Source organism: Drosophila sechellia, chromosome 2R (assembly GCF_004382195.2).
Source record: "Drosophila sechellia strain sech25 chromosome 2R, ASM438219v1, whole genome shotgun sequence".
Classification (NCBI taxonomy): domain Eukaryota; kingdom Metazoa; phylum Arthropoda; class Insecta; order Diptera; family Drosophilidae; genus Drosophila; species Drosophila sechellia.
In genome coordinates, this window is record NC_045950.1 from 4,509,519 (window position 1) to 4,531,544 (window position 22,026).

The 22,026-nt window shown below is 43.8% G+C and overlaps 8 protein-coding genes across 8 annotated transcripts; 3 read left to right on the top strand and 5 right to left on the bottom strand.

Moving 5' to 3' along the window:
* The first annotated feature begins 4,205 nt into the window (after positions 1–4,205).
* Positions 4,206–6,310, top strand: LOC6608145. The gene is made up of 3 exons (XM_002032855.2): positions 4,206–4,427; positions 4,785–5,487; positions 5,597–6,310. Exons 1-3 carry the CDS (start codon positions 4,206–4,208, stop codon positions 6,259–6,261), a joined length of 1,590 nt encoding a protein of 529 aa, XP_002032891.1. The 3' UTR covers positions 6,262–6,310.
* A 2,535-nt stretch (positions 6,311–8,845) lies between these two features.
* On the top strand, positions 8,846–9,407 carry LOC6608146. Its single transcript, XM_002032856.2, has one exon. It carries the CDS (start codon positions 8,971–8,973, stop codon positions 9,232–9,234), a length of 264 nt encoding a protein of 87 aa, XP_002032892.1. The 5' UTR covers positions 8,846–8,970; the 3' UTR covers positions 9,235–9,407.
* A 126-nt stretch (positions 9,408–9,533) lies between these two features.
* LOC6608147 lies at positions 9,534–10,106 on the top strand. Its single transcript, XM_002032857.2, has one exon. It carries the CDS (start codon positions 9,641–9,643, stop codon positions 10,019–10,021), a length of 381 nt encoding a protein of 126 aa, XP_002032893.1. The 5' UTR covers positions 9,534–9,640; the 3' UTR covers positions 10,022–10,106.
* A 203-nt stretch (positions 10,107–10,309) lies between these two features.
* Positions 10,310–11,104, bottom strand: LOC6608148. Its single transcript, XM_002032858.2, has one exon. The coding sequence runs from the start codon at positions 10,829–10,831 to the stop codon at positions 10,496–10,498; it is 336 nt and encodes a 111-aa protein (XP_002032894.1). The 5' UTR covers positions 10,832–11,104; the 3' UTR covers positions 10,310–10,495.
* A 1,106-nt stretch (positions 11,105–12,210) lies between these two features.
* Positions 12,211–12,835, bottom strand: LOC6608149. The gene has a single exon (XM_002032859.2). The coding sequence runs from the start codon at positions 12,728–12,730 to the stop codon at positions 12,401–12,403; it is 330 nt and encodes a 109-aa protein (XP_002032895.1). The 5' UTR covers positions 12,731–12,835; the 3' UTR covers positions 12,211–12,400.
* Positions 12,836–13,020: 185 nt separating this feature from the next.
* On the bottom strand, positions 13,021–14,055 carry LOC6608150. Its single transcript, XM_002032860.2, has one exon. It carries the CDS (start codon positions 13,828–13,830, stop codon positions 13,150–13,152), a length of 681 nt encoding a protein of 226 aa, XP_002032896.1. The 5' UTR covers positions 13,831–14,055; the 3' UTR covers positions 13,021–13,149.
* Positions 14,056–15,576: 1,521 nt separating this feature from the next.
* LOC6608151 (venom serine protease) lies at positions 15,577–17,023 on the bottom strand. Its single transcript, XM_002032861.2, has 4 exons — positions 16,799–17,023; positions 16,276–16,708; positions 16,050–16,218; positions 15,577–15,992 (listed from the first exon to the last, which is right to left on the bottom strand). The coding sequence occupies exons 1-4, from the start codon at positions 17,015–17,017 to the stop codon at positions 15,617–15,619; spliced, it is 1,197 nt and encodes a 398-aa protein (XP_002032897.1). The 5' UTR covers positions 17,018–17,023; the 3' UTR covers positions 15,577–15,616.
* Positions 17,024–17,390: 367 nt separating this feature from the next.
* Positions 17,391–19,097, bottom strand: LOC6608152 (venom serine protease). Its single transcript, XM_002032862.2, has 5 exons — positions 18,833–19,097; positions 18,439–18,763; positions 18,130–18,228; positions 17,879–18,044; positions 17,391–17,820 (listed from the first exon to the last, which is right to left on the bottom strand). Exons 1-5 carry the CDS (start codon positions 19,070–19,072, stop codon positions 17,433–17,435), a joined length of 1,218 nt encoding a protein of 405 aa, XP_002032898.2. The 5' UTR covers positions 19,073–19,097; the 3' UTR covers positions 17,391–17,432.
* Between the last annotated feature and the right edge of the window lie 2,929 nt (positions 19,098–22,026).

A 22,026-nucleotide genomic window follows, 5' to 3' on the forward strand; every position in this document is an offset into this window, starting at 1 on the left:
GTATTTTCCTAGCCACTTTAAGAACGCACAAATTCTAATTTAATTTCTTTTCACAGCCAAATGTTTCGGCCTTCTGCTAATTTCCTGTGCCCGCCCCAGGGCGACGGTTTGAGACATTTCTCACAAATTTCGTGCACTTCCTTCCGGTGAGCGGAAGAAAAGGGGCGCATAGGGGCGAGCAGCACGCAGAAAGGATATTCTCCGGCCAGACAATAAATAGAAATCTAAATTGCAAAATATGGGCCACGGCTTGTGGGAACCAATTTGATGAGGGCCCACCCTCGCACACACTCGCATCGATAAGATCATCGGCCAAAGGAGGTGCTGAGAAAATCTCGTTTGTTGTGGCAGGGCAGAGGGTTCCTTTGTTCGCCTGGGAGAAACATTTGCTTGTTTGTGCTCGAAACAGGTTAACAGGTATTTAGCCCAGAGATCAGTCAGGATTAGGGCGATGGATGATGGGATGCGATATCTGGAGTGGGTGGTCAGCTATCGCTTGGAATCCATGGGCCACGGAATGGGGCATGTTCGCTGTCCCATAAATCGCAGGACGCCCGTAATGGTTCGGATTTCATTTGCATTTCAGTACCAGCAATTAGGCTAAGTAGTCCGAGAAAAGGGATAATGAAAAAATGAGAAACAAGACGAACTAATGAAATAAAATGAAATGGTAATTTGATACGCGCACACTTATGGAGTGCGTTTCTCAAGGACGAGCAGGTAGTCCTGCTGGCATGAGAGTCCTTTGTCGGGGCTCACATTGGCGCATCGAATGGCAATGCAAGCAAACAAATCCTTGGCCCCGAAGATCGATCGTTGTTCTTGGGGAGCGTTAATTAGATTTGCACCGTGCGGTCCTGATCAAAGGATCAGTGGTCAGTGGAAACTCTGGAAAATCTCAGATACACACACACACACCTGTGGGAAAGGACCCCACGCAGCCAGGACTACATGCACTTGCTCGCATCTCTCTCGGCAGGACGTTCCATTGACTGACCTTTCCTCTTCCATTTAATTTCCATTGTTATTTGCAGTTCCTTTTATTAATTTGAAGTGCCCGCACTTCATGCAACTGTTGCGCTTGGCTTCATTTCTTCCTTCCGGAATGATGGTTGCTCGTCCTTTTGGCTCCTTTTATGCTTGCCAGGCACTTCCTGTGGGTCACTTGGAACCCTGTGGCCAAAACAATCTATTGTTAATTAATTGTGCTGGTCAAGCAGGACGCCTGGGAAGAGGAAGTGGCCTGGATGCCAGGTAATCATTAAAGGGGTGGAGGATATTCATGTGCTGGTTCTATACATACACCACAAGTAAAAAGAAGTGTATTAGAATAGAACATAAGGCAAAGGAAAAATGTGTATTCTTAACAAGGTAGACTTGAAATAGAATATAGAAACATTGACTTGCAATCTGATTATGCATCACAAGCAACTTTATACTTTGATTTATACAGTTTTGAAATGCTCTTGAGATAAGTGGGGGTACATCAGTCATTTTCTCTTTGCTACGATAATTTGGTTATAGCTCAAATATTTGTGTATATTATGAAAACTCGATTTACTCCATATATCTGAAATAACGCTGATTTGTATTGACGAAATACAAAAATATCTTTAACACATCCTATTTTATACTTTTTATAGGCCGTCGCAGAAATCAGACATGAATTTACCACAAAAGTTTAGCCTTAGTATTATATCCTAGTTGATATGCACAATTAATAATTAATAATTAATCTTTCTATCTAATCTATTACTTCTGCAGTATTTTGTATTGTATCTAAATTTTGACAATACATCTTACGGACTGTTTACCGTCAAGATAGCGCCATCTATCTATCAGGGACAGTACTTGGCGCCTACATTCGTTGTATACGCGGCTCAAAGGCGCCACCTACACGTTGTCTTATTAACCTAGAAACCTCGTAGTACTGCGGCTCACCGCTAGAGAGGGCTATACCACAGAAAATTTTAAATGGAATATATTAATAATATATATTAATATATTAATAATTAATATATTAATAAAATAAATATATTAAAATAAGGTTCTGAAAAATAAAATGTTATATAGTTGGTTTCAAATTAGAGTTTTTTCCTTCATTCCTAAAAAAATCAAAAACTGTCAAATTTATTTATTTATAATTAATTGAGGTTGATGATGTTATTGATGTTCGTATAATGTGAGTTAAATACCTTGTCTTCAATTTCAGATACAATATTTTTGTAAAATAGAAGTGCAGAAATTAAGAAAAGAGGCGAATTCCAACAGGCGTGGGTAATGTGCATAATATATGTACCCTTATCACTGCATAGGTATAAATCATGGAAAGATATCATCTAAGATAAGTATTGGGATGACTTATTCCACCATGAAATGCTAAGCATTGAATCTTCTGTTTAATAGAATAATAAGCATTGTTTGATTAATACAATAATAAATTAAAGTTAATATAACCGTTTCTGCTTTTGTCCTGGCCTTTTATGTAATTTAAGTGGAATTAGTATACGCTCCTATAAATTTCATACTTCAAATGGTCACATATTTTTATCCCCCCTCCCGCTGGACGACCCGACCCTTTCGAGGGTGCAGAGACCTCCACTCGCATGTGTCATCATCCCACTGCGCAAAAAGAAGTCCTACAACTGTCGCTTTTGCGGAGACCCCCATGGAGCCCACACCTCGTCGTGGTCCTCGATCCCCCTGTTGTGTATTTTTTATGGTGCCAGAAGGTCTTTGCTGCTCCTTCGAAACTCATTTTAATTCGTTTTTATTTCTTTTTAATTTTTATTACATTTTCGTATATTAGCTTTGACTTTGCTTTAGTTGTATCCACTTTGAATTATTTGCTGTTTGTTTTCCCCGCCCGCTCCGCCGGCCAAAACTGGAAAAAGGAAATAGAAAACAGCATCAGCTTTTTTCAGCAGCATTGTTCCGCGGACTTCTGGGTGGAGATTGGACGTCTAGGACCCAGCTCTGCTGGTCATTCTCTGGGTCCGGGTCCGAGTCCGGTTTTGTAGTTATTGTCCAACGTTGACTGTTTACGCCGAATGCGCTGCGCCACGTAACGATCCGCGGAGTAGGAAATTAAAAATGGCGAAATAAAGTTAAATTTTTTATGGCTTGTGCAAATAAGTCACAGCCAGGCAGGCAGGCTGGCGGCCAGCGGTGTGGTCGGAAAAATCCGCGGAACTGCCGGGGAAAACCCCGGCCAGTCCGGCCAGCAGCAATGTGCCCCGCGTGTAGCTCATCACTTGTTAAGCAAGAAAATAATATTAGCATTAAGCGTTTGTCTCTGCGCCTCTGACAGACTCGGCGCCATCCGTCGTCCCTCCCAAGGATTCCCCTTTTTTTCTGATATTTATTTTGCAAAATGGGCGACAAACTTGCCGGTTTGGGCTCCATTTTTTCGCTCCTCCTGGTCTTGTAGTTTGTGTGCTCTCCTCTTTTTGCTCATATGGAGCACATCCAATTAAGCAGCTCTGAAAGTGGTCTAAAAAATGAGCTCTGGTGGCAGGGGCTGGGCGGAACGGCGGGTGCGAAATTGTCGACTTTAAAGGGATCTCGGGGAATTGGAACTAATGACTGTATAGCGGATGCCACGTGACAAAATAGGAAATTGAAAATTAAGCAATTAACATTAAGAAATTCATTGTTGAATATGAGTTAAGTATATAAAATGATAAGATCAATATATAAATAATTACAATAATATTTAAAGATACAATATATTGATTACACTACAATAATGGATTCTTTTTGAATAAAAGTGGCCTGTTAACTTTATTTGAAAGCAAAACATAAATGACACAAGATTCCAATTCAGCTGCGACCTACCCCAACTGGTGGCCAACACGTAGTTCTATTTATGGTCACTTCCACCTACCGATTCCAAAGTGTTCCAAATTCCGAAAACCAGTTTTTGATTGACACACTTGCACTTTCTTTCAATTAGCCGCTAAAGACGCTCGTGTGCCGGCCGCTGTCTTATCTTTTCGGCGGTAACAATTTGGGATTTCTTCGAGACCCTAATTAACTGGCATTTGAGGCAGGAACGGGGCGTGGGTGCCCATGTTGAGAGGTGTTGAGAGGTGGAGATGTAGGCAGATCGCGTGATGACTTGGGTGTTAGCTCCATCATTCTTAAGAGGCTGTCGCCTATGGAGCCGCCTCAGTGCCGCTGTAGACTTTGTCGCGATCGGGATCATGTGGACTTGGCTGCTGTTTCTGCCTCTTTTGAAAGCGTCCTCAACGAATGCCATCTTCGAGCAGTGCAACCACCAGGTGAAGCTGCAATCGGGCCAGAAACTTCTCATCAACTCGCCCTATTACCCGGCACTGTATCCAGTGGGCACTTCCTGTCGCTACGCCGTGGAGGCTCCCAAGGATCACGTGCTCCAATTCAAATGCGAGCTCCAGTTGCGAACGGTGAGGAAATCAAGTGAAGTTATAACAGTGATGCCCATTATATGTTCAAGTGGAATCTAAATGCAAGAAACTATATTCGTGCTACTTTTATATATCTATAACCATTCACATTAGTGTTTTATTATCAAAAAATAAAGAGAGTGCGTTCTTTCGCGCTACAAAATTATTTTATTAAAAAATTTTCGTAACTCTGAAGTACAAAGTTAAAATAATGAACCAATCTCAGTAAATAACATTTACGAAAAATATTTACGAATCAAAAGAAATGCATTTATATTTTCTAGCTTGTGTAGGTAGAGTGGCATCGCCATGGTCCATTTCAATCACCACTGCCATGATTCATCTCGATTTTCGCAGCTTTCCACGGACTTGAAATGCCGCACGGAGGTGTTTCACTTCAATTCCGAGGGCGATGAGGTGTTAACAAGTTCCGAATACTTTTGCGGCAGTGGAAAATTCGAGCGCAAAAGTTTTCTCAATCGTGCGGTGATTTCCTACATATCGAGTGGACATTCGGAGCCGCCCTCAGCCGTCAAGTTAAAGGATAAGCTGCACGCGGTGCCAACTACGAGCACAACTACCGAGGCACCACAAGCTGTTTCCATAGATGAACAGGATGAGGAGGAGAAGCGGGAGGCGGAAGAGGAGCCAGAAGAAGCCGACGAGGACCTCAGTGACGAGGTGCTGCACGTGTTGCAGGATGTGGGCGTCAGCGATGCCCTGGCCTATGTAGCCTCCTTACTCTACGACGTCGAAGAGTCCAGAAAGTCCCGCACCACTATTTACCTTGACAAGTTGCCAATTCGCAGCAGTTCAAAGACTTCCGCAATACATGCCCGGATTGTTTCCAGCTACCCACCTGCTGCCCCATCGGTTGGTCACGGCGGCGGACGCTTCTCCTGCCTCGTGGAGGCCTTTCAGCCCACGTGCAGTTGCGGCTGGAGTCGCATTCCTCGGATTGCCAGTCCCACCAACGAGGAGGCCGTCCTGCACGAGTTCCCGCCAATGACCGGTGTCCTGACCAAAAAACATGGAAAGGTCTTCTGCGGCGCTGCGATCAGTAAGTACATATATTCGTACAAAAACGGAAAGGGGACTTTCAATGATTATTGACTTAGAAAAATCAACTAGATTCTTTCTTATTATAACTTCGGTATTATTTGTTCCAGTTCACCATCATTACTTGCTGTCCGCCGCCCACTGTTTTCAGGGTCCGGAGACGAACAGTGCTGCCAAGTTGCGGGTGGTGGTGGGTGAGCACGACTTGGCCAACTCCTTTGAGACGTTTGCCACTCGGCGCTACGACCTTGACGCCCTGATCCTCCACGAGGACTTTAGCCAAGCAAGTGGACAGCCGAAGAACGATATCGCCATGCTGAAGACACGAACGGCGATCGTGTGGAGCCAGCATGTGGGTCCCGCCTGCCTGCCTCTGCAACCGGCGGAGGATGGCCGGAAGCTGCCGCTTGCGGGTCAGCAGGTGGTGGCCGCCGGGTGGGGAACCACTTCCTACGGCGGTCCACAGACCCATCGCCTGCTCAAGGCCACGCTGGATGTGATCGATGGCCGCCGGTGCAGGCAGGCTTTGAGCTCCGCGGGCGGAGTACCGCCCCACACTTTCTGCACATACACGCCCGGGCGGGACACCTGCCAATATGACTCGGGAGGAGCTCTCTACGAGCGGATCAATGGACGCCTTATGGCCGTGGGCATCGTCAGTTTCGGCCAGGCCTGCGCCGCCCAGCAGCCATCGGTCAACACTCGCGTTGCCTCCTTCATCAAGTGGATTCGCACCAAGAGCCCCGAGGTGACCTATTGTCCTGGCAGAACATAGGACCAGCAACTACGCTGATTTATGTGTATATGCAAGGCTAAGAAGTTTTTATGTGGCAAACAAAAATGTTGATTAATGGGTAATAATAGGGGTTGTAAAGGAAAAGATCTTGTAAGATGATCTGCGAGGTCGTTGTTTGCTGATTTATTTTAAAAGATTAATGTAACATACCTGGTACAAAGTCGAAATACTTTTCTTAATGTTTGAATTGACCTTTAGTTATAAAATAAGAAGAATTGTACTAAAGTTTCCATAACTAATATCCTTTACAATTGGTATCGAATGGTTTTAGGAAACTCTGCATCTGTTTCCGTAGATAGTAGTTGTTGTCAGTGCTGTAATATTTCCTGCCGTACTGAAGATCTGATCTGTTATGGATGGGAATGGATGGGGATGGGGGAATATACCAGCATCAGAGTGCTGGAGCACTTAACACCTGTAAGTGGGTGTCAAGTTTGTCGCTCTGCCTGAACGCGCTTGGCATCAATACGCATGTATCAGCTCCACCAGGTGTATGGATGGATGTGCCCCACCACTCGGCTGTCAATCATGCATGCGAATGGAACGCCTGGATGGAGCTCTATGTCCTCCGCCCGAGGCGTTGCAATTAAGCGCAAATGTCAACTAATTAACCTCGGGGGCGGCGATTGCCTGCAACCTATAACCCCTTCAGTCACTCAGATGGGGTGGTGTGTCAATAAAATTCCATTCAGATGCTTTATTTTCACTGCCAGCCGGGATCTTCCTTTCAGATAAATAATTAAACGTTTCGCATAACAGATGGAGCTCGCTTTTAGGCTTAAAGGCAATACGGCAGTCGTCTGGCGGCCGCGTCTTTTTATTCGCTTTTCTGGAGGACCTGTTTTTTGTCTAACCCGGCACTGGCGTTGCACTTTTTCAATGCTCCACCCTCGTCCTCGTTTTGTGTACGTCTGTCTGGCTTAGCTCGCCTGCAGTTCCGAGCTGTTGCAGTGTATTGGCCGTGTTTGTTTTGCAGTTTTGCAGTTTCGGGTACCCGCTGCCGCTGCCTTGCAAGCCTGTTGTTCAATTTACGTAAAACGCGGCCAGAACACAGCTAACCCACGTCAACCCAGTCGGCGGCATCAAGTGCTGGCAGGGATCGGGGATTGGCGGCTCCGCATAGAAATGGGCGGTGGTGCGTGGGGGGGGGGGGGCGTGGTGTGGCTGGGGGTGCATCCGTACTCGGGTGGCACTAATTGAAAAGCAGCAGCCACTAACAGCAGCCGTCGCTAAAGGGCTGCCAAGGGATTGGGTTTAGAGAGCAGTGCTACAGTAGAAATGTAATAACTCTGATTAATCCGGAAGCAAAGCAATAGTTGCTATTCCTCGTCTGAAAGTAAAGGAGCTAGTTAGCATGTCTTCGCATTGGAAAAGTATGTGGGGTATTCCACAAGCGTTGTAAAGAGAAACCTTGAGGAATTCAAAAGAAATAAGGATATACTTGGTATCGCTGAGGCATTACTTACTTTTCTGCTCAGCAATGTATATATTTGGAGAATTATATTACTATTTATGGATTGTGGTGTAGAAATCTATCATTTTAGTTCCCAGCCATCCTGCGATTGTCCACTGTACGAAGAAAGCCAATGCGCACAACGCTTTTTACTTCGTGCTTTTTTTCTGGCAATTTCCTTTGCATACTTTTGTGCTGCATTTGATTACAAAATGGCGGCTGTCCGGGATGCTGGCTGCTCCTGCAGGACCTGCAGGACCTGCTGGCTCCAGTTGCAGTCGTAATGCAGCCTAAACATTGCGTTTAGTTCTCGTTTTGCTGCAATCGCCTGGACTTTGACTATTCATTAGCGTGTGTGCTGGTGTGAGTGTGTGGGTGTGCATATGTATCTGTGCGTCGGGGATGAGGGCCAAAAAACTCTAACAAGCTCAAAAAGCAATTTGCGAGAGGCCGGCTAAAAAATTGGCAAAAATATCGACGTGCCGGCTCATGCAATTGACGTTTTGCGGGCGTGTGGGAAAGGGATTTTCGCGGACTAGGGATTGGGGTCTGTTACATAAAACCACGCGTTGCACAAAAGCCGCCAAATCGTCGTCGCTCAAAAGCCCCAGCGATGAAAATACAAAATGGCCGACCCACATGCAATGCCGCACTGTTCCAGCCAACTATTTCTATCTAACAAAACGCCGATACTTAAGGAGCTGTGCATAGCATATTAAATAAGCCTCATATGGGTTTACTACCAATCTGAAAAAGAATCTGCACTTTATGGTCTAGAGCGAACTCACAGAGAATATGCTTTTCGGAACAACTATGCAAATGTTTTGCTAGCCCTCAGAAGTAAATTCGGTTTGTGGTCAGAAATTAGTACACAGCACTTTTTTTCGCCACGTAGCCCCTGCACACACGACTGGGCCAATTAAATCCATTTACATCACAAAAATCGAGTATGTGAAACCATTTTATTTCTAGGTTCAAAATCGAAATTAAAAGGTATTAGCCTTACCAAGTTTTCACATTGCAGATTCAACAATACCAACTCGGAGTGGATTTATAGAATCCTACATATAGAAGCCTACATACTAAAATGCCATTGAAAAAATAAGTTCAAATCAGTTACTAATTGTGTGAGAAGTAGGCAGTTTTAATGACATCAAAAACCCTAGTTCATCGTTTTGGCTTCGATTAAATTTGAATTATCAGTAAACGTATTTTTAACCCCCGAACATCCAGCCATGATGTCCATTGGTCGAGCTCTCGGGGGCCTATCCGTTTTACATTTTTCTTGGAACAGGAGCTTGCATCAAAGGAGGACGAGACGGCCATTTCCGGTAGTTCCCGACGCGAGGATTAAGACCCCGGCGCAGTCAACCCGACCACCCCGCATCCTGGTGAAGAGCTTCTTGGCCCTCCATCATCTGGATTCTGTGTACATGCAGGGTGCTCCTCGTGATCTTAGAGACTATTTTATGTCGAGCTGGAAGAACGAGAAAAGATGATACCCCTCCTTGACTACCATTCATAACCATGGGAACCGCCATTGCGGTCATTATTCAAAATTTAAAGTTTTTCGAAAAAATACTGTTCTAAAAATATATTCGACTTATTGAAATCTTAATTTTTTAGCAAGAAAATGATAATATGCTATGATTATAAATTTAGACTTGCTATATACGGAATATTATTTTATTATTATTTATCAAGTTTTATGCAAGATCTGTGCATTGTGGGAGTAAGAACGTCCATTTCAATTCAAATCAGGAGTTGCAAAGCCAACGCATTACAGTAGGCCCGATAGATACATTCATAATATGAAAACTTTTTTAATATAACATAAATTTTACATTGGTTAACCTAAATTTTAGTATTTTTTTGATCACCGGTACCGCATTCACCTATGGCATAATGTTTACCGGTCGGATTCTCATCTTTTCCCTGATATTGGAGGGTAAGATGTGGCCACAGCAGAGGCGACGAGTGTCGGAGCACAGACTTCCGTACCATCGCAGACCTGTGCCCGTGAAGCTCCAGGAGCGTAAGAGTTCTAGGACCGATCTAAAGAGGCCGCCCTTCCTGCTGGTCAAGAGCTTCCTCAACTTGCGCCATATGGACGGCGACAACGGGACGAACATGAGACGAGTTACGGACGAGCTAAGTTTCCAGCCCCACCGCACCCTCTTCATCAATACCCTGCGAGGGCCGCATCGTCAGCTTTCGAACACGGAACCAATGGCGGACATGATGGATGAAAGTTCGGTAGCTTTGGACTCGGGTTCGAAGCCGTGAGAGTGGGTAATAGCGTTTAAATGGAAGATAACGTTTTAAGTATTTTAATATAAATGTTTCTTTTTAATTTTATCAAATAATGCTTTGATATATGAGGGGCATACGGTTTTTAATTAAAAGAAGGTGGATGAAAAATATATTTTATCATGATTAGACCTTGGCCTTATTTCATATAAAAACTGTAAAATGGGTCATGGCTAACAGATTAGAGATTGATGCTTAAGGTACCGTCTAAAACCTGGTCAATACTCATAGCCCGACTAAGTTATAATGAAGTGCACAATAAAGTTAAGATGTAACGGATTTATTCTGTGCTGAATTATATTGCAATTTGAGCGGACGACCGAGTTGGATCCGTTTATCTGGCCACAAAATTCTTACTATTGTACATGTCGGTTTGGAATACTTCGTTATGGATTGACTGAACTCGTACAAGACAAGTCCGGGTGAGAATTGATTGCAGAGAGAAACAGTCTAGATATCGTAGGTGCCATAAACCATTCGTCGCCGGAAGTCCGCCCAGCGGTATCGTGGATTGCGGAAGCGGGTCGTCTGCACCTCTCCGCAATCCTGCGCTTGCTCCTGGTACTTATGAAAGTTCTTCACAAAGCATCGCGGAGCGTGATGGTACTCTGGATTGGGCTCATCCCGCTGGCGGCACAGGACCTCGTCGATCTTCTTCAGATCCCCAACGCACTGGCTTCGGCGCGTCGAGTAGGTTAATCTTCCAGTCATCCGGGACGTGGCTTGCTGGACCGCCAGTCGGACATAGGCGGATAGGGCCGATTGGCTTCCATTGGCTGGCAGCATTTGGAAAGGGAATGAAACTAGTCGGATTTGCCTGTAATTTCGTGGTTCTGATGCCGTCGGTATTGGTAAGCCTTTCGCTGGATGCAGTTGTACTGTGGTGTAGCGATTGTTTGGCTAAAAGGATTGGCCGAAAGGATAGGGTATGTAAATTTAAGACTTGTCTATTGTATTAGTTTGCCTGTTAAACGGGAGGAACGTAGAAAAAGTAAAACGGGGCTATGTGTTACTAAAAGCTGACTAGTTAAAAAGAAAAGCTGACTGGGTTAGAAAGAACCCACCTTATATCACTTCACTAAGAACATATTCAGTTGATTGTTCGATTAGCAGCTAAGTGTACCTATCACACATTTCATATTCTTTTGGCCAACTTACAAAATGATAATGTAACATTATTTGAGTGCGTTCCCTTTTGAGCAATTATCGCATTGCACGTACTCGAGACCAAAGCACAAAACATAATTAAACAATTAAGGTCCTCGGCGCTCGTCCTTACTTAGCCCAATTCGCAGGACGGCACATCAAAGCCGCGGCAGAGTTGTGCGCCTAATTACGCGGCCAAGTGCAGTGAACAGCGGAGTGAAATGCAAATTTGCAACAAGGCAATAAAAAAATCCATCAAAATTAACTGGCAACAATGGGAGCGAGTGGCGAAATCACAGCATTTGCGGGCCAAGTTAATTGTGCAGCTTTGAAGTGAGGAGCAGGATTCAAATAGCGAAGCACGGAACGAAATAATCATAGCAATTATTTTCCAATGAAAATACGGAAATGCTGGGAAAATACTGGCTTGAATTTAACTAAATTTATTAAAAAATGACCTTTAGTGAGTATAGTTTGTTGATTAGGTGCCTTGTTGCAACTCTTTTTTTCGAGTGCCGTCTAGTAGGACAGTGCTTTGAATGAAAAGTGCCTGAACCCGGACCGTAATCCTTGCTGCTCTGCATTTTTTGTGCCCCCGTTGCCCATTGATTTTTTCTATATTATAAAATTTATGCTGCCCGGTCTGCTTTGTTGCACTCTTGCACCACTACCACCCAGTGCACTTAATTTTCCGCCTTTGCTTTTCATAGTCCTTTTTTATTTCACATTTTTCTCAAGCGCTTTTGAGCTTTTGTTGTCGAGTGCGCGCCAGTGCCACCCGAGCCAAAAGAAAAGGGCTTGACAATAAAAATTATGAAGCATATTACTTGAGTGCACTTGGTGCCTCTCTCCATTCTTTCCTTTGCCACTTTTCCACCCAGTCCTTGTTTGTATTTGGCTTTTCTCAGATCAGAAGGATGCGCAGGTATGTCAAAGTATGTCGCTAGCAAAAAGGGTTAAGGATACTTGTTATAATAATTTTAAAGATTTCCAATCCAACAAAGAAGAGAAGAAATAAATGCAGTTTCCAATTTTAACCTGTTTTATTGCTTGAACTGTGCTATGTAACTATGCATTTCAGACTGCAGTGCATTGTGGCTTATAAAGCCTTTGAATTAGATCAAAACAAAACACTTTTTAAGCCACAATGCAGGGGCTAATGGGTAAGGAGTCTTTCACTGGATTTGGTCCTTTTTGGGTGGCTTCACTCTAGTAACTGCCGTAGATCATCTTTCGCCGGAACTCTGCCCACTGGTAGGTGCTGGAAAAGCATTGGCGTTGTCTTTTACAAAACTGATCGAAGGCCTCCGTGCTCTTTCGATTCTTCTCCAAAGGAGATATTTCGCACTGCTGTTTGGAAGGGACTTCTTTATTCGCCTTAGGTGGCAGTTCCCCTTTCCTGAAGTAGACGAGGGGAATGGTGCGCCGCAGCTCCGGATGGACAAAGACTCCGGGTTTCTGGCAGATTTGTGTTCGTCGATGAAGTCTCCTGGTGAGGTGAAGACCTCTGCCTGTCAGTGTCCTAAGAATATTGATCATGGCTCAAAAGTGTGACAAATTTGGATAATTTTGTAATCCCAAGTATTTGGGATGTACGCCGGAAAGACTACTGAGATTCATTTGCTGTTCCTCAAAGATTGAAAATTCAATGATTGATATGCTTTCACTTGTGTGAATGTCCTTGCCGATCTTTTAGACGAGTACCGCGACTATTAGATACCCATTATCTTTACTGCCATAGTTGGGCGTGTCCGCTTCCTGTTAGATAATTTTCCGGGCAGAAGTAAAAGCACATATTTAATAAGATATACAATATAAAATAATTTTGAAGACCGAATTTTTTATTTGTTCTTGAAAATCGCCAGCCCTCACATAAAAATGCAACCGTAAATTTCTCACTTCCGGAAAGGTAGACGTCAATGGATAAGGATGAACCTTGCTTTGAGGCTCCTGTTGGCTCAGTAACTCGTACGGCCGAAGATCATGTTGTGCCGGAACTCCGCCCATCGGGTGCGATGGCTGCGGTAGGAGTTGTATGGCGAGATGACCTTTCGGGAAATGGTGGCGCTTTCGGGCAAACGTTCCGCTTGCTTGGAGGCTTCGGCCACGCGTTGGAGAAGCTCCTGCTCAGCCCGGGCGCGATCCATCTCCTCTTCCGAGTTGTCCTCCGGCAGGCCGAAAACGGTCTCCCGTACCGATCGGACCTCCAGATCCGACTCGTAGTCGTGCTCCTCCGTCGTGGCTTCTGGTTCGCCGCCCAGTCTCTGCTCTTCCTCCTGCCTCTGCTGGTATTGGGTCACCTGCGCCGACTTGAAGTTCCGCCTCCTGGCCGCATTCTGGGCGGCCAACACATTGTTGCGGCGGGGCACCACCTCATCCGGTTTGGCGACTGGTCGAAACATGGCGGAGTCCAGGCCGGAGTAGTTGTTGCTCCACCGGCGGCTCTGCTGCCTTTGGCGGAGCTGCTGGGCTGCCGCAAAAGACTCCTCTCTCATGGGCCAGTTGTTGTAGCAGGGATTTACGTTTTGGGCTGCGCTGTTTTGACCTTTCTCTAGGCCCGATATCCAGCGCCGCCCCTCAATTAGAGTCCTCTTGGCCAGATGGCGAATGCATGGTAGGTTTTTCGCGAATATTGGCATCTCTGTTTTGTCTGGTTCCCCTAAATTTTCTGATTTAACGGCTAATTTGCGAAAAGATTCGGATTCTTTGGCCGAAATTGGGTCCACTAAAATTTTAATTTGATAAAAACAAGGCGCCTGGGCAAGATAATTTTGGTTGTCTTTAGGGGAAAACTATTTCTAAAATGAAATACACAACAAGCCGTTTGCTGAAGTCTTCGTAAAACACTGACACTAAAACAAATGTTTACTGTGCTCGGCCAATTTAGTTTTCGATTTCTCTCACTGAAAAGACATAACAGAAAAAAAAATTTGTGTGCTGCGAAAGAAAATATCATAATTTATTTACAGCCACAAGGAATTCAATTTGATTGCGACTTGAGTCTTTCGGGCAAATTAAACAACAAAGCCAAAATGAAAATCATAGACCAAAAACACAATTTGCCTTCGTCACATGAACATTTATTAATTTTGCATCAGCTGCAGTGGTGCGAGGTCCTTTGGTGGTCCGATGATAAGTCCTGGGACGAATTTAACGCAATTTCCAAATGGAAGCAACAACAACTGCGAGACATGGAATTGAGTTAGTCCACAATTACAACAACAATTATGAGTTAAGCAATTTTACAATAAATACCAAAATACACAGGAAAACTGTGAGAACTCTGTACGCTTTCCCGCTTTCGAAATTCGGAAAAACCAATGTTACGACCCAATTGATTTCAAGTTTTAATTTTCTCTGATATACTAGAATCAGATTTTTCGCTTTTCCATACATCGATTGTGTAGCCTTTGTTAAACACTGGCAAATACTGTGAACTAATAGTGCCAACCATTTTCAGATAGAGTATGCGATAAAACTTTATTGCACACAAAGAACTGCTACGCCTGGCGGTTCTTGATGGCCAGCGGGGTATGATTGGTAAGTGCGGGGCTGCCGAGCTTGTTCGTTGTTTAAATGTAGGCAGAAACATGTCACTGCTTTTTAATTTAAATGCAAATTAAGGCCTTTGTCAACACTTTGCCAAACTCAAGACAACGCCGACAAATGCCTGAAGAAAGTGCAAGGAGGTCGGCCAAGGAATGACTCTGAGGAACTATATTCTTAAATATGCGTGTGCACGGGAAAAAAATACAGAGTACTATATAGCACTGCTATAGCAGTTGTACACGACGAATAAAATATTTATATATGGCTTTAAGTAAGGTATGTATTGAAAGCAGCTGTATTATTAAATACAATTAGTTTGATATTTTACAGAGTTTTTACTTTTACATAAGTAATATATATATGTACATATGTACATTAAAAATAAAAGAAAAAGTTGGAAAATATGTATTCTAAGAGATTTTAAGAAATTGTATACATATTCTTGATCATAATCACTAGCCAAGTAGATCTGACCATGTCCGTTTGCCTGTCCGCTTGTCTGTTCGTTTATCTGTCTGTTTTACAAATTTAAACACGCCCACTCCCAAGCCTAAAATAGTCACGCCCACGTTTCTGAAAAAAAGTTTAAGAAATCTTGCATATTTTTATCGATTTCTTTTTGTTTGAATTTTTTTTCCAACTTCGACTACGATTATTTAAAGTCAAAGAAGTCGACCATAACGCTCTCTCTTGTTGCTTATGATTTTAAGAATAGACTTTGTAGACAATAGACAAACATTGCAGTAAAAGGATAATTCTTTTGGGTGTAAAAATTTTATGGAACTCATGCTAGTAACAATATATGGTAAAATTAATTTAATGGTCAATATTGTTTCCCTCTGTGCACAAATTTGGGCAGTCATCCGACGCATATCCTTAACGCACACACACAGATCCCCCTATATAGCGCCACAGCCAGTTGAGGTGCGAAGTGACCCGGGTGTTGACACCGATGCCAAAGGGCTGACCGCAGGCTCGGCCGTAACTGATCACGCCCAGCTGGTACATCCGCTCCCGCTGGCGCAGGATCACCGGACCGCCGGAGTCGTACTGGCAGGAGTCCTGGCCCCTGCCGCCAGCATCGTAGGTACATAGGTGGCTGGGAGCTATGCTGGAGTTGAAACGACTTCGACAGACGGCATTGTCCATGGTCAGCAGGGTGGCCTTCTGCAGGGTGTTCGACTTGGAGGCTGCGAAGCCCAGAGTTCCCCAACCCATGATGTCCACGTTCTGGTAGTTGAAGCTGTTCTCCCTGTGAGAAAACCATATTGTATGATTCCATGACTTTAGATATGAGATCTAAACCTACGCCTGTCTAATGGGAAGACATATGGGCGCCACTCCTCGGGACCATTCGATTGGCGTCGCCGTCTGGAGCAAGGCTATGTCATTTATGTTGCCCGATGCTGTTTCCATGTAGCCAGGATGGTTGATTATGTTTTGGATGCGATACTGAGCCGCATAGATTGATTCGCTACCTGAAAGTAATGAGGATTTCAGAAATATTCCTCTAATAAACTGTGCAAATTGCTTACCCGTGCTCAAGTCATGCTCCCCGACCAACGCCAATAGGCGACTGGCCACTGGTTGGCGAGCGGTACAGTGGGCAGCGGTCATGATGTACCGCTCGCTGACTATGCTGCCGCCGCAGAAGATGGGCAGGTTGGAGGCCAGATCCCGGAGGCCCACCATCGAGGGAAACTCGTGCTTTCCCGCCTCCACTCCGTTGGCTATGCGATTAGGGAAGGACCAGCCGCAGTCGCAGGGCGCCGGTCGAGCCACCGCTTGGCAATTGAGTCTGGATCGCTGCTGGGTCTGCGGACTGCTCGAATAGTAGGCGAAGGCCATGGTCTGGAAGTTGGATATCCGGTTGACCTGGCCCATGCGGCAGTACCGTTCGCCATCGCGGAACTGCAGGTCGCCATCGCGGGAGATGAACAGAAACTCCGAGCCGCAGGTGTCGGGAAACTAATTTGAACGGAATCAATGTTTTATAAGCAAGATATAGATTTTAAAGTATTATTTTAATTATGGCTTATGTTCTAGAATAGTACTTACCAACTCAAAGCGACAGCTCAAATAGATAACGTGATTACTGGGTGCCTTTAAGCGAAATCGACAGTTGGAACCACTTGGTATTGCACTGGGGTAATTAAAACTTGTTATATTGATCGTTCGGTTTGGGATCAAATCATAGAATCTAGTGCACTGTTGTTGGGCACAAGACAAACTAAAAAATAGTAGCGAAAGTAACCCAGTAATCTTTAGTTCGTACATGATGGTTGCGAAGCTGTTGCAACTGTAAACTCGATGAAGATTCGGTGCTGCTTATATAAGACCATTCCAATTGATAAGGAAAAGTATATTTCTTTGTTTTGAAATACGAGGCAAATATTTGAGAGCGCTCAATTGGGTTTTGAGGTCAAGGTGAGAAAATATTACTATTGACATTTCTTTTTAATGCAGGCAGAAGTTAAACTCTAAGATATGCCTTAAAAAATAACTTTTGCATACAAAGTGACAACCCGCAGTAAAAAATATTAGCATTGCTATTAAAACCAATATTTTCTATGGTATTAACTTTGATTTGAAAACTTTGCCACTAATCACATGCAATCACCCTTTATGTGAAGAAAACATCCTTTTTAAATAATTTTCAAATATTAAAGCTTATCCGGTCCATTTATTTACATTACAAGCTGACAACACAATTGGAGTTTCCGATCTTTTGGCGTATCCAGCTAATATACGACGTTATCCTGGTATTGACACCCATCGGATACTGCGATTCAGCACAGCTCTTTCCGTAGCTGATGATTCCGACCAAGAACTGCCTGGACTTCCGCAGGATAACTGGGCCACCCGAGTCGAACTGGCAGGAGTCGCGACCTGTGCCCGAGTAGTCATAGGTGCACATTTGTCCAGTGTATATCGTGGCCACATTGTGGTACTCCGTCTGGCAGTCCTGGTTGCTGACCACATTCAGGTTGATCTTCTGCAGACTTGTGGACGTGGGTCCGGCAAAGAAGATCGTGCCATAGCCAATCACATCGACGAGATCGTAAGTGAATGGTGTGCTCCTAAATGGGAAATCGAATTAGTTTCTATCCAATCTGGATATTAAATGGGGAAACCTACGTTCCTACGGGAGGCAGACAAATGGGACCCACGCCACGGGACCACTGAATATTGCTGGCGGTTATCAAAACTGCGATATCATTGTTTACGTTGGGGTCGCTCACATATTGCTCATGTGGTATCATCTGCTGAATATTATACTGCTGGTAGTACCTGGAACTGGAAGCTTAATAGCGGGATCAGTAAGAATTAGGTTAATAACAGGGCATTAAATCTTTATATTCTTAGTTTTATTAGTTTTGCGAACTTACGATTTCCGAGGTTATTGGTTCCCACAATAGCCACAATATTCGTGGCCCTGCTAACTTGGTAAATACAATGGGCAGCGGTTATTATGTAACGATGGGCCACTGAAAGAATATAATTCAAAATATGTTATTGCCAAACAAACTTAATTAAATTCATATATAAAATATATTCTATTACTTAGATACCTTGTATTGCACTCTATAGCTTGAAATGTTCGCAACTCGAACTTTTTCATGCACGCAAATGGTTATTTGACTTATTTTATTTAAATCCACTTGGCACCTTTCCACTTGTATTCTGTATTAACGCACCTATGGTTCCGCCGCAGAAGGACGCCTGGTTCTTGGTCACATCCTTGAGGGCCGCCATGCTGGGAAACTCGTTTGCCGCCGCCTGTTGGCCATTGGCAATCCGCGTCGTGGCCGACCATCCACAATTGCAGTTCTGTTTGACGGTGATCAGGGTGCACTTAAAGCTGCCTCCCCTCGTGCCGGTGGAGATGTAGGCGAAAACCAGCTCCGTGAACAGGGACTCCCGCGAAAGGGTTCCGGAGCCACAGAAGTTCTCGGCACCGCGCATCAAAAGATCGCCCTCCGTGTCGAGCCAAAAGTTATCCGTGGTGCACTCACCGTTGCCCTGAGGGTGGGAAGACATGCCTTACGTATTTTCCATTTGTATAGCCATGTATCTTGCCGAATTTCCTACCGTTGGAATTCCCAGGGAACATTGCACTTGGATGTAGTAGTCCAGGGGAGCGGTGAACTTGTAGCGACAGGAAGTGCCGCCAGGATAATTGCTGGGGTAGTAGGGCGACTCAACGTAGGTGGTCCCCGGACTGAGGTTGAAGTTGTTATCACAGCCCTCGAAGTAGGCCAACACAGCGGGTGCGAACAGCAGCAGCGAGATTAGCAGGCGACTTAGCATTTTGGCCAAACCTTTCGGCATCGCAGCCAGCACTCAACTGGGCTAACGCGACCCACTCCTAATATCAGGCAAGACACTAAAGCTAGAGCTAATTAAATAAATAAAAGGCCGCGTTCCAGCGGATGATAATACACACGGAATTGCCGTTCAGTATACGCCTTGGTTGAAAGCGATTTCGCCCTCAGTCTGCAGTTGTGCAAACAGATATATACATCGTAACACTCCAACGGCCTTGTCAAATGCATACCACATCGACTTTGAACTTGGCCAATAGAGCCAAGGCATTTTCCACTTGGTAGATAAGAGCCACTGCATTTGCCAACGGAACTTGGGAAAATTCTAGTCTCATATGTCACGGTATGTTTTTCGGCCAAGATACTCTAGGGTTATCCAACAGCTGTTCGCCTGGTGATAAGCCAAAGCCTTGGGCAAATAACCGTTTTCTGAATAATGAGCTTTAATTAAATAATAAAGAAATAACGCGAAAACAAAACGCGGAGTCAACGTTCGGTGATCTGTTTGAACAGATTAAAAGTGAATTTACTTTTTCCTGTTGCTACCAACTAGTTAAGATAGCAGAACATCAACCATTTTATCATTTATCTACATTTAAGGAATTACTATTTATTTAAGTTAATTACGGCAAATACATTTCCCTTTTTGCGAAGTTACAAATATTTTTTTACTTTATAACCTTCCTTAACTTAATTTTTATTGACATCTAAGCCACTCAGCAGACACAAATAAATTGACAGCCCTCTTGCATAACTTTTCTTAATTGGCTTAAAACAAACACTGCGTTACAATTGAGGTTTTTATATATTTTGGCTCAAAACAAATAACTAAGATATCAATCAATATGTTTACGTGTACGTACTTTAAAAAGTTCAAGTAGAAATGGCGATGAAAAACTATTGTTGATATTTAATTATGTTTACGCTTATGTAAATTTGCATAGCTGTAGTACGTTTGCCATCAAAGTAGCATACGGAAACTTTTAGTAATGAAAAAGTTGAAAATGCTGAAAACGCAATGGAAAGCAGTAGGCAGAAATTAAACTTGCGCTCAAAATCAATTTGGAAAATCGGCAAAACGAACATGGCCGTAATGGCTGACAAGGTGGAGCTAAATGTCGATGAAAATCAAGCAATCTGTCCATCAAAAATTGACTTTATGCAAAAATACCCATTGGAAACTCACATAAAAAAGGCCCAAAAGCATGCAGCAGTTTTGTCACAGGATGCCCCGAGCTGTGTAATTATAATATGGAAACAAAATGCTCTTTTTTCCAACGCTCCCAACACATTTGGAGCACCACGCCCATGCCATGCCTCCTCTAATTTTCCTGCCCTGGCACATAGCGATCCAATGTCTATATTTTCTAGTGTCACACATTTTTTGCGCATTTTTTCTGTGCGTTTTTTGTTTTGCTCTCTTTTTTGCCGTGCATTTGCATTTTCCACTAATTTGACTTTTGTATTGTTGCGGTCGCCCCTCCAAACACCCACCACCCCCTTTCCCAGCCAGTTTATGTGTTAGAGTTTTTTGTGCTCCTTTTGGCTTTCCACCAATCGCATTCCCTCTTTCACATCGCCAGTGTGTCAATGTGTGTGTGTGATAGCGCGTGGGTATTGGTGGGTGGGCTGCGCTACGCACTTTTTAACTTTTCGTTGGGGAAAATGCGTTTTCATGCATTGGTTGGCTGCCGAGTGGGCTCCACTGGGGGATGGGTTTTGCTTGGGTCGGGTATTTGGCCAAATTCCCCACCCATGGCTCTCCGTCTATGTCTCTTTTTCCGTTAGTTGGAGTGCATTTTCCCAGGGCTTGTCATTTGATGTGGCTGTGACTCTGTGGCCATATCATTAATTGCCGTTAGCCCGGTAACAGGAACCGGCCATGAAAAGGCCCCGAACACACGCAAATTAGTGGGTTATTTGAATTGCATACGGGATGAGCATGAAAAATGCGGAGTAGTGGCAAATCTGCGTGGGAAATGCCGAAATGGGAGTTGATTGGGAAATCTAGTAGCCTCGGCCAATATTTAATAGAAAGCCGCAAAAGAACGGCCATTTAGCGATCCTAATTCGAATTTTATGATATGTTTTTGCCATATCTATATGTGTGGACCGATGATTACTGCATACTAAAATTCTTTTTTATTTTTATAGCCTGAAATCAAATTACAGAATTTGATATGTAGTATTAAAACTGTGTTTGTTAACTGTATTTCATTTAATAAAAAAGCTATTTCTAAAAATTATATACAAATTTTATTGTTTTAATCAAGGATTCCGCCCGTTGCTAATCCATTTTGAGATATTGAGCACAATTAGTTCTTGGGCTCTTATTCAAAAAGTATTTATATATTTAAAGAAATTATGATCTTGATTGTTAATAGACAAGTTTCTAATCAAATTCCCTGCGAATAAGAAGTATGCAATCGATAAACAGTAATTGCAGTTTCCGAGACCGTAATCCGGCAGAATCGGCGCATCCATCAGGCCTTTTCCATCCTCCTTAGCTCCCAGATACAGTCTCTGAAATTCAGTTAAAACGCATATAGACAGAACGGAAAACACATTCAATTTGCTGCACCTTCAATCACAATAAATCCATACAAATTTCCGCTTTTTTCCAGGGCCCAACGCTTTTCAAATGCAAACTAAGCAAATTTTAATTAATGAAAAATTGCAATTAAAAAACGGCCCTGGCTTTCTTGCCACCACCAACTATCTCCCTCTCGCCAGTACAGTTTTCCATTTCCACGTCAGATAAAAAATGGCCAAAGGAAAAGAGCAAGCAATCCGCAGGCAAACAAAAACACAAAACTGGTGTGCCCAGTAACTGCATAAAAAAACAAAACGCACTGCCAGCAAGTACATATGGGTTGTACATAGTGGGGTTTTTGGGCGTGTTTTTTTTGCATCGGTGGGTGGGCTTGTTTGGTATGCGTCTAAGCAACGCTCTGTCGCTGC

Bases quoted from the DNA above. Each gene is read 5' to 3' on its own strand.
- LOC6608145 (XM_002032855.2), top strand. From the start codon at position 4,206: ATGTGGACTTGGCTGCTGTTTCTGCCTCTTTTGAAAGCGTCCTCAACG. The intron at 4,428-4,784 runs GTGAGGAAATCA...CGATTTTCGCAG, and splicing joins GCGAGCTCCAGTTGCGAACG to CTTTCCACGGACTTGAAATG. The intron at 5,488-5,596 runs GTAAGTACATAT...TATTTGTTCCAG, and splicing joins CTTCTGCGGCGCTGCGATCA to TTCACCATCATTACTTGCTG.
- LOC6608146 (XM_002032856.2), top strand. From the start codon at position 8,971: ATGATGTCCATTGGTCGAGCTCTCGGGGGCCTATCCGTTTTACATTTT.
- LOC6608147 (XM_002032857.2), top strand. From the start codon at position 9,641: ATGTTTACCGGTCGGATTCTCATCTTTTCCCTGATATTGGAGGGTAAG.
- LOC6608148 (XM_002032858.2), bottom strand. From the start codon at position 10,831: ATGCTGCCAGCCAATGGAAGCCAATCGGCCCTATCCGCCTATGTCCGA.
- LOC6608149 (XM_002032859.2), bottom strand. From the start codon at position 12,730: ATGATCAATATTCTTAGGACACTGACAGGCAGAGGTCTTCACCTCACC.
- LOC6608150 (XM_002032860.2), bottom strand. From the start codon at position 13,830: ATGCCAATATTCGCGAAAAACCTACCATGCATTCGCCATCTGGCCAAG.
- LOC6608151 (XM_002032861.2), bottom strand. From the start codon at position 17,017: ATGTACGAACTAAAGATTACTGGGTTACTTTCGCTACTATTTTTTAGT. The intron at 16,709-16,798 runs GTAAGTACTATT...CGTTCAAATTAG, and splicing joins TGAGCTGTCGCTTTGAGTTG to TTTCCCGACACCTGCGGCTC. The intron at 15,993-16,049 runs GTAGGTTTAGAT...GTTTTCTCACAG, and splicing joins TGTCTTCCCATTAGACAGGC to GGAGAACAGCTTCAACTACC.
- LOC6608152 (XM_002032862.2), bottom strand. From the start codon at position 19,072: ATGCCGAAAGGTTTGGCCAAAATGCTAAGTCGCCTGCTAATCTCGCTG. The intron at 18,045-18,129 runs GTAAGTTCGCAA...CCCGCTATTAAG, and splicing joins AACCAATAACCTCGGAAATC to CTTCCAGTTCCAGGTACTAC. The intron at 17,821-17,878 runs GTAGGTTTCCCC...TTTCCCATTTAG, and splicing joins TGTCTGCCTCCCGTAGGAAC to GAGCACACCATTCACTTACG.